This window comes from Cibotium barometz, chromosome 24 (genome assembly GCF_041138505.1).
Source record: "Cibotium barometz isolate CiBa-2024 chromosome 24, ASM4113850v1, whole genome shotgun sequence".
Taxonomy (NCBI): Eukaryota; Viridiplantae; Streptophyta; class Polypodiopsida; order Cyatheales; family Cibotiaceae; genus Cibotium; species Cibotium barometz.
In genome coordinates this window covers 17733347-17751099 of record NC_141069.1, presented here as the reverse complement: position 1 = coordinate 17751099, position 17753 = coordinate 17733347, and the positions used below count along the sequence as shown (strand labels likewise).

General features: G+C 45.6%; 1 protein-coding gene across 1 annotated transcript; it reads right to left on the bottom strand.

The window, feature by feature from the left end:
- Window positions 1-539: 539 nt before the first annotated feature.
- On the bottom strand, window positions 540-17198 carry LOC147624966 (alpha-soluble NSF attachment protein 2-like). Its single transcript, XM_086818188.1, has 9 exons — window positions 16825-17198; window positions 15994-16043; window positions 15655-15727; window positions 15458-15537; window positions 2812-2963; window positions 2562-2721; window positions 2345-2392; window positions 2162-2242; window positions 540-1015 (listed from the first exon to the last, which is right to left on the bottom strand). Exons 1-9 carry the CDS (start codon window positions 16967-16969, stop codon window positions 935-937), a joined length of 870 nt encoding a protein of 289 aa, XP_086674314.1. The 5' UTR covers window positions 16970-17198; the 3' UTR covers window positions 540-934.
- Window positions 17199-17753: the final 555 nt, after the last annotated feature.

Genomic DNA, 17753 nt, shown 5'->3' with positions numbered 1-17753 from the left:
CGGAAGAGCAAGACCTGGGAGTTGAGTTCAGACGCTGGGGTGGCTTAGGTGTTAAGTGGGGAGTGGTAAGCTGCTCACCCACAACAAAGAAATAAAGGAGAAGCCACTTTTCAATTCATCAACTCTGGTATTGCAGGAAAGTGCAAAGACAAAAGTTAACCTTGACTCCACCTCCTGCAGAGAGCTTAGTTCAAGGAGGCAATACACTTTGAATCCCTGGCCACATCCTGACCAAGGGTGACAGCAGACTTCAATGTTGTTATTTCAAACCCCCCCCCCCCCCTCTCTCTCGGGAGAGCGGGGGGGAGGGGGGGGTAGGGGGATGTTTGGGCACATCAGACTTAAAGAACTTGAGGTTCTGTTGCCAAAACACCAACACATGGTTTTTATTGTAAAAATGGAGTTGTCAGGCTAACAGACTTCAGAGTTGAACTTGAAGACTTAAAGAACTTGAGGTTCTGTTGTCAAAACACCAACACATGGTTTTTATTATAAAAATGGAGTTGTCAGGCTAACAGACTTCAGAGTTGAACTTGAGGTTCTGTTAAACACCAACACGTGGTTTTTATTATAAAAATGGAATTGTCAGGCAGTGACAGCACATAACAGACTTCAGAGTTTCCTGCTCTATGATGTACATATAATATATCACAGCAATATATAACTAAGCCATCAAGGGCTGCAACAAGCAAAAAAAGGGAATTGCCAACCCTTGCCTACATATTTAAGTCCATGAAATCAAAGGTAGATCAGCAGAATCCAAATTTTAAAAAAAAAAGATGGCACTTGAAACAATAGACACATCAAAAAGAGTGAATGACTCTTTTCCAGTGTAGTAACCAAATCGGAAAAATGAACACCCCTCAGAAACATTTACTGCAGCCCCATGCTGCCATTTATCATGTAAATGATATAAGCACATCACACTTCCCCATTAAGTTAGATCGTCCTCTTCGATCTCCTTGGCTTTCAAAGCATTCTTTGCTCTAAGTAAGAGAGTAGTCTTCCACTGGTCCTGCAGAAAGAGTACACAAACAACCACAGCCAGTCAGTAACATTTAGCTCAACTTTCTCAACATAAATTTACACCCCATTAAGCATACACACCAGTTCCGACAATGCCAGTTTCAAATGCATCGGATCAGGCATAAACGTACCAACTGCGAGGTGTTTTATTTTTGCTGTCGCGGTGTGTGTGTGTGTGTGGGGGGGGGATGCTGAACATGGATGGGAAAATCTGATTCGCACAAAAAACGTGCCAATACTTTCCATTTTCATGACGTCTGCCTGACAGGAAGACCATATACCATAAAACTCATCCTGCCTGATGCCTTGCAGACTATTACTTACCTGAGGCTAACCCGGGGGATAAATTGTTAACCTAGGGGTTAGGTTGGCTGATCTGAAAAGTAAACCAGCCCCGAGGTTAACAATTTGACTCTAAAAAGTGTAATGTGTGGACACCTTCACTGCCCTACCAACCACACAGCCAAGATCAGGGGGCTGTAGTCATTTGATATGCTGAACACGTCCATGGATGGGAAAATCGGATTCGCACAAAAAAGGTGCCAATACATTTCCATGACGTCTGCCTGACAGGGATGTTCACGGCCTGCCACGTGCCAGGTCATAAGACCATATACCACAAAACTCATCCTGCCTGACGCCTTGCAGACTATTACTTACCTCCGGGGGATAAATTGTTAACCTAGGGGTTAGGTTGGCTGATCTGATAAGTAAACCAGCCCCTAGGTTAACAATTTGACTCTAAAAAGTGTAATGTGTGGACACCTTCACTGCCCTACCAACCACACAGCCAAGATCAGGGGGCTGTAGTCATTTGATATATTTTTATTTCTGTTCATCCCTTCTGAAGTACGGGCAACCACATGCTGGTTGGCACAAAGGGGCACAATTAATACTTATAGTTATAAAAAGGCTTTCACATTACGTTTTAACCCTCATCCAAAGGGCCCATAATCTACTTCATTCTTGTGTGTCCCTTTCTAGGCCGCCCTAGGTACAAGCCTAGCCTCAAATTACATGCCAACCGTTACGGCTGTTTGGGCCCATAACAAATACCCTTACAAAAGTAAGGGCCTTTCTACCCTTTCTTGCATGCAGTCACACTTTCAATTGTGAAGCCATTGAGAAAGCATACCAAGCGAGTCATGCTGTCAAACTCCTTCACCGCATCGGTAAACCTTCCAACATCCTCCTCCTCAATCGAGGCTGCCAAATCCTGGTTTGTTGTAGCCAACAGAACAATTGCAAAAAGTCAAGGTCACTCACCACACCTGTCTTTTTTTTTTACAGACAAAATTTGGCAGAATTAGAATCTTACCAACAAAAGTTTGCACTCTCGACTGTTTGTAAAAGACGGATCTAACTCCTGTGGTTTCAAACAAGGTCAAATCCACAACACCCAATAAAAAACTCATGCGGCCGTAATTGTGTACTCTATCATCCCTATAACTAGCATTATGGTTTCCACCAAAGACCAATACACACAATTAATAGGCCAAGAAGCATGAAATCCAGTCACTATGCTATCAACTCACCTGATACTTATCAAGAGCATTCGATATAGCCACACTATCGCATCCACACAGCTGACACAGACCCGCATTCAATAGGTAGCCCTTCACACTGTATCTTAAGAGGTTGTTGTTCATAGACTGGTGAGCCACCAACTCAAAAATCTCTATAGCCTTTAAATACCTGCAAAACGACAATGGAGGGGAGTCCATCATCATTGGTGACGATGCCAAACCTATTCTTTTTATTTAAGCATAGGATAGCATCACCTACTGTTCAAGCACAGCTGCAAACTGGGCAACCTTCAGCTTGCATTGGTTCCCCTGACTGGTGGCCTCTTCACCCTCATAAAGCTCTGCAGCTTTCTCATAGAACTCCATAGCTTCTGCAAGTTCTTCCTCCTTTTCATATGTCTCTGCAATTTCCTGATTTGAGCACAATGGGAAAAATAAAAGTGTTCATATTTCTGTAATAAAAGGCAAAACTGTAGCAGAGTAGCAGCTTCACCATGAGCGCTCTATGAGAAAGTAAGAAAACTTATGGTCAAGCCTAGAATCTCTGCATGCCAGATCTACTAGATGGACTGTTCAGATAGCCTCACAGTGGGGAGATTTCAACACGGTTGCCTGGGTCATAAATGCTACAACAGACATGCAATTAGTTGGATGCGGCACACATTGTCAGCAACAAAATTAAATGTGCCGACGAAGCAGAAAACTCCACTCTAGATTCTTAAAGCCCTGGGCGGTGGACGTGCATCATAGGCATGACAACAGAACTACAACATGCATGGTAGATGGGGACCCGTGGTCAGAGAGAGGTGTGTGCTTTTTTTTTCAGAAAGGAGACTTCTATTAAGTATGAAAATTTTTGACCAAGAGGTGCATCAATGTACCAAGTCTCAGCCCATAATGTTGTGATCAAGAAGTGGCATAGCACAAGCCTATATGGAGGCAGAAATGCATAGACAAGATGTACCTTAAGGTTTTCAAAATATAATCGTCAAGAGTACCACTGATGTAAACATGATTCTTGAGTACAGAATTGAAAATATACGCAGAACAGAAAGAGAGAAAAGAATGGCAGGAAAACTCAAAGTGGTAGTGCTAGGGGCTTATATAATATAAGGGGCACTTTTTACCAAGGGGTTCCCGAGGCAACGGTCTCCAGAAGTGCGCCAGCAGGGGGGAGGGGGGGGGGCTGAGATAAATGCTCGCAACAGTTTTTGACAAAACCGTATCCTCCTATGTCCTGCCAGCCTGGCGGCGCCACTCTGCTCTGGAAGTCTGCCAGCAGTTCCGCCTCGGGCCAGTGGTCTGCCGCTCTCACGCATTGGGATCAACCGAGGCCGGGTCCTGGTGCTCAAGTGCCTGGTTACGCCCCCCCGCCCCCCACGAAAACACCGTCCTGATGAGGATGTGAACTGGAAATGAGAAGAGGGATAGGGAGGAGGGGACAAGAGGCGCACTCCTGGACTGACAGCAAGGACAAGGACAAGCTCTAGCAAGGTGTCCCACTTGCCGGCAGATGAAACATTGGCCTGGGAGGCCGAAGTACTCAACTCTCTGCAAAATAGGATGTCCCCGGAGGCAAGGAAGCAATATGGCATGAGGAACTGACTCCAGAGAGGCGGTGGCATCTTGCTCCTTTATTGTATTGTTCGACGGAGGACAATGCGGCGGACCTCTTCACGAAGTCTCTAACTCAGGTTACGCTCAGGCGGCACTCCAGCTCCCTTGGGTTGATTGCACAGCCAGGAGGTGAGAGGGGGTGTTAGAAGTCATCTCCTGTCTTAATTAGACACCAGGGCTTCTGTTGTGGGTGTGCCCGCCGTGTATAGGTGTTTTATCATTTTTCCTCACTCCCCGTCTTTTTTTCCTCATTTTTCCATGGTGCGGATGGATGCCACATGTTGGGAGGAGCCCTTGGTGCTGGCCGACTGCACCTCATGTGCTCCTGGTGGCTGGCCGACTGCCTATGATGCAGTCATGGAGGTTTTGATGCTAGCCGACCTGTTTTGTACATTGTGGAGATATTTTCTGCTAGCCGACTTGCTTTATGCAGTCGTGGAGAGCCCTCAAGCGCTGGCCGACTGCATCCATGGGGCATATAAATAGGCCCCATGTTCCTCACAATTTTCTCATTCAGTTCTGTACGGGATCTTGTGTATAGAGAAGAGTTTACACGCCTATCTCTTAGTGTTTCTTGTGCTGTCTATTTTCTGCACTCTACTTGCTCTTGTGGACCCAAGTTTGGTTATCATTTTCGCTGTGTATTTTGACAGCATGCGCGTAAGCCTGGTTGTATTGATCCACAGTCCTAAGCCTGATTAAGAACATTGATGCTAATTAATGAGATAATTAAGACATAGAAGAGAGAGATTGGGTGTTAGGGTTTTCTTTTATTCATATGGCACAAAAAGGTTGCATGAATGGTTGTACATGTGTGGGCCATGGTCAGCCCCAAGGGGTTGACCTTCTGGCCCCTTTCTACATGCTTCTATTGATGCTAATGATGAATGAACTTTTGAAAATGACTTGGTGAATGCTGAATTAGCTGAATTATGTCTACTGTTTATATACGCTTCTTATGCTTATATATTTACTTGGGATGCAGTCGGACAACATGATGTTGTTGTTGGCCTGTTATATGGACAAAAACCTTGAATATTCATTGCTGGAGAGTGATCATTCAGCCGCGACGCAGAGGGGGCCTAGGCATCATTGACCCCGCCATTCAGAGTCATGTCCTGTTGGGCAAGCTAGTTGTTAGAGGAGTCCTTCCAGGTGGTGAGCCTTGGAAGGACTTCCTCTTCGCCTAGTTTCAGCCCGTACCCCGAGCTTGGGGGGCCTTGCAGAGCATAGTACCCTTAGCAAACGCATACGCATTCAGATATGTAAGAATGTTTCGAGTATGTTTCAAGCCCGGGCCGAGTAACATACGTGACCAATATAATACCTCATAGAAAGGACGAGATTTAGACAAATAGATACAAACATACATTGTAAACTCAAGCTCTCTAGGTTCCGTTATAAAAACTTACAAAGTTACAACTTAAAAGTTACATAAATGCTCATTGCGTGGACTGATTTTCGATTAAAAAAACGTAGCTTTTTTTAAAAAAACATAAAATCTTAGAAAAACATTTTAAAAAAAAGCACTAATGAAACACGAGTTTCAAACGCGTATGTTGCAAACGTAGCAAACACGAATGTTATGAACTATGCCGCAGAGCTCTTCACATAGATGTAGGCGCGCGGATTTAACCCAGCTTTTGAGGACGGATTTACAACCAACCTACTTCGAGCTTGGGCTCACTTCCCTTAGGCAGTTAGCTCCGGTAGCCTCGAAGGAGCGTCTTCGGCAGCCCCTTGATCTGGAATCCCCTGATCCGTTTACCCAATGGCCATATGTTGGGGGCCCGACCTCATGTATCATGGGGAGAGTTGAGCACAGGACCTGCCAAGTCCCTTGGAGATTTGTTTGCACATAGACAACTGTCCCGGAGGCTCAGGATAGGGGCTTGGCAGGGATCCGGGGCAGAGACAGACTCAGTCTCGACATCGACTCTACTATTCCCCAGGAGTGGCTGACACCTATCCAAGACTTGACCCCCCCACAATGGCTAGGCGTGTTTACTAGGCATGATATTCTCTTGGTAGTACATGATATTCTCTTGGTAGTACATGGCGCGGTTTGCTCACTTTTTCTTTTGGTCCGCATGGCAGATTAGAGAGATCAGAGTTCCCTTTGGAGGATTTCAATGGCAGCACCTTACAGAGGGTGAGGTTGAGGGTGATCGGATTTCAGGCACATGAGTGGCACATTGATCCCTCGTCGGCCAAGGTGGCCAGGGAGAGACTTTGGCGGTTATGGATTTGGGAGAGTTGGCCCCTCGCGCGCCTCCAGTGGGACTCGAGGAAGTGGACTTGGCGTGATCCTGTTGATCGGGAGGAGACTCTCGATACCCTCTTTTTTGCATACACAGTGCGGCTAGTTCGCAGGATTCAAATACGGAGGCTGATGGCACCCCGACAGCAACAGTACATTGGTAGTCATAGGGCCTCTCACAACGATTTCTCTCGGGTTTTTGAAAGAGGCTATGGGACAGTTTTTGCCTCAAAAGATCACCCTCTTTCTTTGGTTGATGGCACACGAGAGCTCGGCGGTTGGCATGTGGTTGGCCATTGGTTTCCAACGATTGTAAACTATGAGCTCTTGTATATAAGACATTTTATGAAATATGAAAAAGGACAACCCCATTAGTCTCATTTGAGTTTCGCGTTTGGCTCGACATTATTCATACCTTTCATGGTTAGTGGAGGAAGTTGCAGGGTGGCTTTGACCACATGCGGAAGCGGTGGGAAGCTTTCTTGAAGCTCTAGCGGCTTGATCCTTTTTTCATAGATAGAGGTGGTGATCCCACTTGGCATTATAGACCACCTATGTGGTTATCTCCCCCCTCCCCCTCCCCCTCCCCCTGTATGAGATAGCATTCTTCTCATAGAGCGGCCAACCAGAGGAGAAGTGTTGTATTTAGCCCTTCGTGGCTGGTTTTTTGTTAACTAATAGGAGATCTTTTTCTTGGAAAACCTTTTTTTTTTGGGGGGGGGGGGGGGTTGCAAAAATTGAGCTCCTACATCAACATTGAAGTCAACATAGCATTTAGAATTTGAACCTTTTTCTCAAATATGGAGAAAAACACCAAATTGGAGCTCTTGCACATACATAAATTAGGGCCTTTTTCCAAAATCGAGCTCTCTGCATCAAATTGGAGTTGTTACATGGACAAAAACTTTGGATTTCTTCTACACAGCTCTCAATTCGTGCGATTCTGGGTTCTCTGTCCTGTCCTAGAGCCTAAAATGATGCCCCAGGTGTTGATTGTGTGGCAACGCCACCGGAAGAAGATTTAGCATGGACGTCTATTTGAGGGGGGATCTAGTCTCCCATAAAAATCTATGTTTTTATATGAAAGTGTCATGGTTCCTTTGCCAAGGTCGTTTCCCAAAAAAGATTTGTAATAAGTGTATGACAGTTTTATGTGTTTGTACCTCCTTGTGTTATAAAAGGCTCTAGTACTTCAATTTATCCTGGGGTTGACTTTTTGAGAGCGATGTAAATGAAAGTCATGAGTGGTCAACTCTTTTTCCACTTGTTCCCTAGACCTCTGAGTCTCTGGGTGTCCATGCTTGTTAAGCCTCTTAGACATGCTTGTTCAGCCAAGCCTTTTGTGCCAAGCCCACTGGCCTTTGAACCACGCTTACTAGCCCCTGTAGGAACATGTCTTAGATGGAGCATTGGAGTGTAGTGTTGAGCCCAAATCACAATGGCTTTTGAAGGTCTATCTCGGGATACACGCTTGTGTTTGTGTGAACAACCCTTGTTTGTGTGTGTGAACACTCACTTATGTGAGTAAGTAAGTACATGTGAACTACCTCTTATAGATCAACTCACTGACCCCGCGACTCTGGAGAAAGAGCCCGCACCGGAGAGGCAACGATGGTCATCTCTACCGGCTCTGTGAAACGATGGATCAAACAGCAGACTGAACTAGCTTGCTGCCTCTGGGGCCAGGGGGGCAAGGGTTCGTGTGCCCCCGGGGGGGGGGGGGGGGGGGGGGGGGGGGGGAGGGAGGTCGGGCCCGCCAAAGGCTCTGAAGGGTTAGAGAGCATCGCAGGGGAATCTGGATGCTTGGAGAGGACCTCACCACCTAGTGTGAAAGGACACCATATGGACTGCATTTTATTCAGTATGCCTTGTACTTGTGGTTGTGTACACACATAACCTTATGATCTCTCTCTCTCTCTCTCTCTCTCTCTCTCTCTCTCTCTCTCTCTCTAATTACCCTACATTTCTGTTGGCACACAAGAACCTAATGTTTGCGTTTGTGGGGCAATGGGTATCTGCATAGCCTCTGGAGTCGGTTCTCATGCCATATTGCTTCCTTGCCTCCGGGGACATCCTATTTTGCAGAGAGTTGAGTACTCCGGCCTCCCAGGGGCCAGGGGGGCAAGGGTTCGTGTGCCGGGGGGGGGAGGGAGGTCGGGCCCGCCAGAGGCTCTGAAGGGTTAGAGAGCATCGCAGGGGAATCTGGATGCTTGGAGAGGACCTCACCACCTAGTGTGAAAGGACACCATATGGACTGCATTTTATTCAGTATGCCTTGTACTTGTGGTTGTGTACACACATAACCTTATGATCTCTCTCTCTCTCTCTCTCTCTCTCTCTCTCTCTCTCTCTCTCTCTCTCTCTCTCTCTAATTACCCTACATTTCTGTTGGCACACAAGAACCTAATGTTTGCGTTTGTGGGGGCAATGGGTATCTGCATTCTCACGTACAAAGTGATACTGTATCTCTATGTGCTTGGTCTGGGCATGGAAGACCGGGTTCCGAGTAATAGCTATACAACTCTGGTTATCGCACTGGATGACTATGGACCCTCTCGCCTAGCAGCCTCCGCAACCACACAACCTCGCAAGCAGCACCACAAGCAACCCGGTATTCTACCTCTATCGAAGAGAGGGCAATAGTTGGCTGCCTCTTGTTGCTCCAAGAAACTGCTCCTGAGCCAAGGGTAAAACTGTATCCTGAAGTAGATCTCCTCGTGTCTGGATCTCCTCCCCAATCTGAGTCACTCCAACCTTGGAGTCTGACTCCATCCCCTCCTGTGTAAAAGAGTCCTAGATCCTTCGTACTCTGCAGATACCGCAAGATCCGCAATCCTGCGTCCCAATGAGACTTCAATGGCGTCTGCATAAAAGAGCTCAACAGCCCCACGGAGAAGCTCAAGTCCAATCTGGTGTTCAGCAACCAGATCAATGAACCAACCAACTTCCGGTACTGTGAGGCATCAACTGGCTCACAAGGATCAGTAACGGTTAACTTTGTGTTTGGGTCCATCGGCGAAGTAATAGGCTTGCAGTTCTCCATCCCGTAGGCCTCGAGCAACTCATGAACATACCGCTGCTGAGAGACAAAAAACCCCCTCTGGGTCTGCCAGATCTCCAATCCCAAAAAGAAGTGGAGTAAGCCTAAGTCGGTCATCTCAAACTCCTTTGACAAGGCAGTCTTCGTCACACCAATGTGCTCCACATGACCGCCGGTGAGAATGAGATCATCCACATAAAGGATGATTATCGTAACCATGCCGCGTTCCTGAAAGAGATACAGGTTAGGATCTGCAACCGATCTCTGAAATCCAGTCCGAATAAAGAAGGAATCAATCTTCTGATTCCAAGCCCTGGGAACCTGCTTAAGACCATACAAGGCCTTACGTAACCTGTAAACCATCCCTTCTGATCTTGGAACAACAAAGCCTGGAGGCTGCTCAACATACACCTCCTCCTGCAGGTCACCACTAAGGAACGCAGATTTTACATCCATTTGATACACGGGCCACCTCTGAGAAGAAGCAAGGGCAAGAACGGTCCGAATCGTGGACATCCGTGCTGTCAGTGCAAAGGTATCCTCGTAGTCGATGCTTGGCCGCTGAGCATAACCTTTAGCCACAAGTCTGGCTTTGTGTTTGTCCAACAACCCATCAGACGCATATTTGGTCTTAAAGACCCATTTGACACCAATGATTGACCGTTTCAACGGCCTCGGTACCAACTCCCATGTGTTGTTCTTCTCAATGGCATCAAGTTCCACCTGCATGGCTTTCCTCCAAGTATCCTGTGAAAGGGCTTCCTTGACGGAAGTGAGCTCTTTGTCCCGCATAATACGAGACATCAGAGCATAGTTTACCTGAAGAAGCTCCGCTGTATTGCTTTTATCTCGGACTCTGTGTGATCTTTGAGGGCCGTCCTCTGTGATCCACTCGGAGGGTAACTGCATGACACCTGACTCCCAAAGAGTGTCCAACAACCACCTACGTACTCGAACATATCGTGGAGTCTCCTGTGGTTGCGGGGGCTCTACTCCAGCTGCGGGCTCAACCTCCTGTTCTGACTGAGGTTGATCAACTGGAATAATGGTCTAGGAATCATCATGAGACTCCTCTGGATCTCCAAGAAGTGGCGGCTCCTCGACAGTGGATACTGGAACATGCTCATCAAAGACCACATCCCGGCTGACAACAATCTCGTTCCTGTCTGGATCATACAATCTGTATCCCTTGGAAAGAGAATTATACCCCACAAATACAAGATTGCGGGACTTGGAGTCAAGCTTCCCCCTCTGCTTCTTCAGAATATGTACATACGCATCACTCCCAAAATACGGAAGTGCGAGACATCAGGTTTCCTGCCAGAGTATTGCCTCAAATGGAGTCATATGAGGTACTGAAGTCGTCGAAGATCGGTTGAGGGTATGGACAGCCGTTGCCACAGCCTCTCCCCAAAGTGGACGAGGAAGATCACGATGCTCCAGCATGGTCGTCGCCATCTCCACCACAGTCCTGTTCTTGCGTTCTACAACTCCATTCTCCGAAGGCGATCCTGTATTGGCCAGATCCCTCTTGATGCCATGATCTGCACAAAATCTGAGAAATACAATCGAGGAGAATTCACCTCCTTTGTCAGCCCTGAGAGTCTTTACCTGAAATCCAGACTCTTTCTCCACCATCACGTGCCAATCCTTGAACCGTGCAAAAGCTTGGTCCTTCTGGGAAAGAAAGTAGACCCACATGAATCTGGTACAATCATCAAGCAGCAGCATAAAGTAGAGAGATCCTCCCAAAGATGGTGTCTGCAGAGGTCCACACAAGTCAGTGTGAATCAACTCCAATGGTTTCGAAGCCCGCTTGGAAGCCTGCTTCGGAAAGGATTCCATGTGCTGCTTACTACGTATGCAAGAACTGCAACGCCCTTGCCTACTGCCAACATCTGGCAAGCCAACCACCATCTAGTCTCGAAAAGCTCGCCGAAGTGCATCCACATTTAAGTGGCCAAAACGAAAGTGCCATAAATCTCCGACCTGAGAACCTGTCAACGAGGAGAGTGCAGAGAGCTTGTCCTCCTGGTCCAAGACCATTGGCACAAGCTCCTCCCATGTAATGGAGCTGAGCCTGCCACTCGTAATCAACGAGGAGTACAATACTGAGCAGGCAAGTGGGACAGCAAAGTGATGGCCATGTCTTCAGATGATATCTCCTTCCCAGCTTGAAGGACTTCCTGCCGAAGGGCCTGCAACTTGTTAATGTGTTCCCGCATCGTCGAGGACTTTGCACGGTTCATAACCAGCATCTGCACTTCCAAGGAGATCCTCTTCATGGGTGATACCCTGTTATAAAGAGAAGCCAAGTGCTGCCATATGCCTCTAGCCAGCGTCATGTGCTTTACATGATTGATCACTTGTGGTGTGCAGTTGAGGAAAATAAATGACCAGACCCTAGCGTTGACACGATCCCACATCTGTGCCTTCATCGACAGTACCTCCCCTTTCTCTGCTTCCGGCCGTGGAACCCCGATGACGATGAAATCAGCAAGGTTATATGACTCCAGTACAGACTCCATCATAACCTTCCAGATGCCGTAATTGTTCCCGTCCAACTAACGGTCCACAGGGAACGTGGGGAGAGTCGAGATCTTCACGTGCTTCTCAGCCATCTCTAACAAATCTGCAATCGCGGGGATTAAACTGAAAAGGGGTGGGTGGGTGGGGAAAAAAAACTCTAAACCTGCAAGTGGCTGTCCACACCTTAGTCCGCCTTACTCTTGCAATTTCTCTTCCCGAACAGACAGTCCAAAACAGTCCACCAATCAGCAACTTAACTATCCCCCTCTTGCTCAGAAAACTCCCAAGATCAATCAAGAGCCTAGGGCTCTGATACCATGTCAAAATACACAGCGGAAATGATAACCAAACTTAGGTCCACAAGAGCAAGTAGAGTGCAAAAAATAGACAGCACAAGAAACACTGAGAGATAGGCGTGTAAACTCTTCTCTATACACAAGATCCCGTACAAAACTAAATGAGAAAATGGTGAGGAACATGGGGCCTATTTATATGCCCCATGGATGCAGTCGGCCAGCGCTTGAGGGCTCTCCACGACTGCATAAAGCAAGTCGGCTAGCAGAAAATATCTCCACGACTGTACAAAACAGGTCAGCCAGCATCAAAACCTCCACGACTGCATCATAGGCAGTCGGCCAGCCACCAGGAGCACATGAGGCGTAGTCAGCCAGCACCAAGGGCTCCTGCCAACATGTGGCATCCATCCGCACCATGGAAAAATGAAAAAAATGAGGAAAAAAATACGGGGAGTGAGGAAAAATGATAAAACACCTATACAGGGCGGACACACCCACAACAGAAGCCCTGGTGTTTGATTAAGACAGGAGATGACTTCTAACACATGCAACATTGGTATCAAAGCATTTAGGCTCAGGCCACTAAGTAAGGTGCACAAGTTCCAACAGCACGGTAATAGATGGAGTGGTCCGCAAACAAGCGAAGCTACAAGAAGCATTCTCTGAGGGTATGTACACATAAACAGTACATCATTACGCTCTCATATCAGTCCAAAGGCCTAGCAACAGGCATGATCAATTCTGGGCAAGTGACCCGACGCTCTATTAAGGGTAAGGGAAAGCAGGCATGGAGACAACAGTTGAACAGATGCTCAGTTCTTCAGCAAGACTTGTAAGTGGAGATCAAGAGTAAAGGTGTTGAGACAAAAAATATCAATCAATTAAAGTCAAAGTCAATAGACGTTAAAGTCAGTGGCAATCCAGGGAGGAAGGATGACAGAGAGTCCATCCTGTCATCAAGTTTAATAGAAGGGAATGTCACATGCACACATGGCTAATCTTGTGCAAGAACTGTCTTAAGCACTGACTAATCATCAGCAGTTAGGTCAGCAGCATAAGCATCAGTACCATCATCATCAGTTGCAACATCAGCATTATCTATAGCATCATCATCATCAACATTAACATCAGTAGCATCATGGGAAGGTACAAAAGAGCTGTCAGCTGGCAACCAACACTCTGTCGGGTGGCAGCAGACCCTGTACAACAAGCGGCTAGAAGCTAGGCAACACACAACAGGTGTGGGCAGGACTAGAGGACAAGCGCAGCATTTATCAGTGAATATTCAGGGTTTTTGTCCACATAACAGGCCAACAGCAGCATGCTGCTGGCTGACTGCATCCCACGTAAATATATAACCATAAGAAGCATATATAAATAGTAGACATAATTCAGCATCACTAAGTCATTTTCAAAAGTTCATTCATCATTAGCATCAATAGAAGCAAGTAGAAAGGGGTCCCAGAAGGTCAACCGGGAACCCCTTGGGGCTGACCAAGGCCCACACATGTACAACCATTGATGCAACCTTTTTGTACCATATGAATAAAAGAAAACCCTGACACCCAATCTCTCTCTTCTTCTCTCTCCTCTGTCTTAATTATCTCATTAATTAGCATCAATGTTCTTAATCAAGCTTAGGGCTGTGTATCAATACAACAAGGCTTCTGTGCATGCAACATAACCATAGAGGGTAATTGGTGCCATCCAACTTATTCTCAGCACTTAGCATCCCAAATACATCATTGCCAACCATTGTTCTAGCAAACAAGTTCTCTAACCCTCACAATACAAGTGTCCAAACACAATGCAAGCAAAAGCCCTTCTGAATGCAGCTGGCCAATAGCTCATTGAAAGACTTACAAATATCCTCTCAGACCCCAAACACGAAAAAGCACTAACTACAATCTAGAGACTGCAAGTAGCTCACTACCAAAGCAAAACCTGCAAGTGTACTAAAATGTAAAATAGTGTAGAGATAGGGAGCATAAAGAACCTAATGATGAAGTTTGCTTGCTGCAGGTCAACAGCGAGGTTAGAGGAGACCGGAGGTGGCAGAGGTGCGGAGGTGGTAGGAAAAAAAACCCCCCCAAAATTCTGATCAGAGCAAGGTGAAAATTAGGGGTGCCACGGTATGGCCAAAAGGGGTTGAGCTCCACCAAAAAAGGTGGCGGGGAGTGGTGGTCCCCCCCCCCCCCCCCAAGGCAAAAAACCTCCTAGTGAAGGAAAAAGTGCCCTAGCTATACTAGGTGTGTTCACACGCACCACTACCATCCGATAAATGTCTATATTAGGGGTTTCCAGGTATGTGGTCCTAACACTTGCTTTGTTCATAGCCATGCTCTTTCAGCTCTAGTCAGCAGTTTGATCCTTACCACATCTGGCAAGATTCCTTGTAAATGTGCAAGCTTTATTCAGCTTAGCACTGGCAGTAGATATCGTTTTTCTTTCCTCTCTTTCTCTTCTCACTGTTTTTCAGATTTGTGCTTCAAAGTACTTGAAAAAACCATGCTTCAATTGGTGCACCCTCACAGCTAGCTCCATCCATGGGCAGCAAGCTAAGATTCCAACTTAAACAACGTTGACCAACAATGATCTAGGGATAGACTAACCGGCGGGCACCCAAGTATGGACGGGCGGGCGCCCAAGTGTGGACGCCCAATGACCGGCCAAGAACCTGAGTCAAAGAGACGGGGAAAAACAAAACAACTGATGCCAAACAAAACAAAAAATGATTAAAAGAAGCCAAGTCATGTCAACACAACCAGAACCAGCGTACAATCTTGTAATGCCTCTCTGTTTGTCAGCTTTGTGAAGATCTAGATCCTCTTAAATTGAACCAGGCATGTCTATACACGGTTCTTTTTTTCATCTTTTCCTTTCACCTGTATTTTTTGTCGTTTTGATTGCCTGTTCCTAGCCGTGCACATTAAGCTACCTGCAATGACTTGCCAGTTCCATTGCTGCAGTCTAACTTTTTTTTCTTTATGCAATAAAAAAAGATTACATAAAACAGCACAACAAAAATCGTGTCTGATACATAAAAATATATAGGAGGTACCCTTTACTCAGGCATACATTGGTGCCACGCGCATCTATGATCATGTTCCCAACCCCTGTCCTCCTCAAACTTGATTCAAGTAGTTGGCAAAACAGCACAAACCTTGTAATACTTTGCAGCCATCGATAATCTTCCGATTTCCATGAACAACTGAACAGCCAAGTTCAAATGTCTCACCGCTTCTGCACAAAAAAACAATTAAGCATCCGTAGATTATAAAACCATAACCTTACAGAGAACTTATGTAAGGACCATTCGTTGATGATTCAATTAAGCTTCTAAACAAAAACAAGCCTTACCTTTGCAGTTGAACTTTTTGTAGCAATTTGCAGCATCAACAAATGCGGAGGCAGCTTCATGCTTGCTTTCAAGCTGCAGTGCATACAGGTCAATTAGATCCTCAGTTTCAAAAGGTTTACAAATTGAAACCTTTCATACACCTAATATAGCCACTCACGCACCCAATAAGATGTGGGTCATGCAATTACCAAGACCTCACTTGCATGCTTGCAAGCCGCCCCCCAACCCCCCCCACCAACAAACTACTTATTAATGGACAATTTGCAGACAGAAAATGTACATCACCCATGAAATCCCTATTCTCATATATGATATATGTGTATAGAACGATGTCTCACCTTTATGTGGCAATTTGCAAGCTTGATATACACAATTGCTGCTTTATCCCCTGAAATAAACGTCATAGCTATGTTTTGAATGCCCTGTAATCTTGAACTCCATGGCATACCGAATACATACATGCATGCACAATGCACATATGCACGCATATGCACACCCCCCAACCCTAAACGCTTAACCCTAAGGCATACAACAATTACCCTTTGACCTTCATAGCCAAATACATGCATGCATACATGCACACACACATACATGGATACACACATACACATACACAAATGTACATATTAATTATACAGCATACAACAATAACCCTGAACTCCATAACCAAATACACACACACACACATGCATACATACGTATAGAAAGACAGGTAGGTTGGAAATTTAATAAACATCATGTTCATCGTCAAAATGTCTTGTGGAGGTTAACTTCTGAATGATCCTGAACCCTTATGGTGTATCGCAAAATTCGATTGTCCTCAACGATAGTTTAACTCCGTAAAATTATGATAGACCTGCAGTCTTAAGTTTCGTGAAGGATTGACTAACCCTAGAACCAATCCCTATGCACACAATCAAACTTAGATCCAGTTATTTGACTGTTGGAAACCAAAAAACAAAGCACCTCTACTCTTGCCCCATTTTCTCTATCCTGCTGTGTCATCCGGAACCCTAAAATTTCCACTCTAAAAACGCTAAAGTTCGTGCAAACGCTATTGTTTCTTTTCTATTAACCCTAATTTCCTTTGCTCTGCAAACCCTAGATTTTGTTGATCGTAGGAACTTAAACAGGGTTTGCATCGCAGGTGAGAAGGAAGGGGTACATACAGGATTTAGCTAGTTTGTAGCAGTTGCCTGCTTTCTCGAAGAGCTCGGCGGCGTCGTCGTACTTGGAGCCGAAGATCCCCCACGCCTTCAGCTTCTTCTCTGCCTTCCTCTCTAGATCGTCCCCTTTCGCTTCCTGATCGGCCATCGCTACGTCCGCAGAGAGCTTCGAAGAATTACGTAAAAATTTCGTTTACAGAAGACAAATCTAATATGTAAAGAAGGCGACAGAATCATTAAAGGAGAGAGAGAGAGAGAGAGAGAGAGAAGAAACGCGTATGCACTAACTACCAAGTTATTGGCCACATGTCTCAATTTAGAAAATCGTTCACTTAGATGGATTTGAGCAATGCATCGGTATTTTTTGTGCCATACTCAAAATTTACCTACAAAAAAAACTTGTAATTATGGAAAGGGAAGGTCAAATTCATGCAAAGAAAAAAAAAAGTTTACTTAGGTTTTTAACAAAGAGATCATACTAGAAATCAAGTGGAGGAGAAGGAGAAAGGAGAAACAAAAGCAATGCACGAGCACACAAGCGCACACACACACAAAAGGGTACATAAGGAGAGATTATAGCTTCACATACCTCTTCTTAAAAGCATAGTTTTAGTAAAAAGCACATTAGGTTTCAACCTTAGACAAGTGTCATCATAGTAGGACACAAATGAAAAAAAAAAGTAAATGAATAATTATGCAATGTCATGATGACCACACCCAACCCCCCCCCCAAAAAAAAAAACTTTGAAAAGAGGCAAGACTAGCCACTACCTCTTAAGGACCTAGGTTTGGTGCCCCTTCCAACCCTTATGTAGAGGTGGAGCTAGCCACGAGCCTCATGTCAAAATAGGAGGGTGCATGTTTAGTTGTTTAATGGGATTGTTGTTTACCCTCATATAGTTATTTGTTGATAGGATTGTGATAGCCCTTGT

Bases quoted from the DNA above. Each gene is read 5' to 3' on its own strand.
- LOC147624966 (XM_086818188.1), bottom strand. From the start codon at position 16,969: ATGGCCGATCAGGAAGCGAAAGGGGACGATCTAGAGAGGAAGGCAGAG. The intron at 2,393-2,561 runs GTGAGTTGATAG...TTGAAACCACAG, and splicing joins ATGCTCTTGATAAGTATCAG to GAGTTAGATCCGTCTTTTAC. The intron at 2,243-2,344 runs GTAAGATTCTAA...ACAACAAACCAG, and splicing joins GAGAGTGCAAACTTTTGTTG to GATTTGGCAGCCTCGATTGA.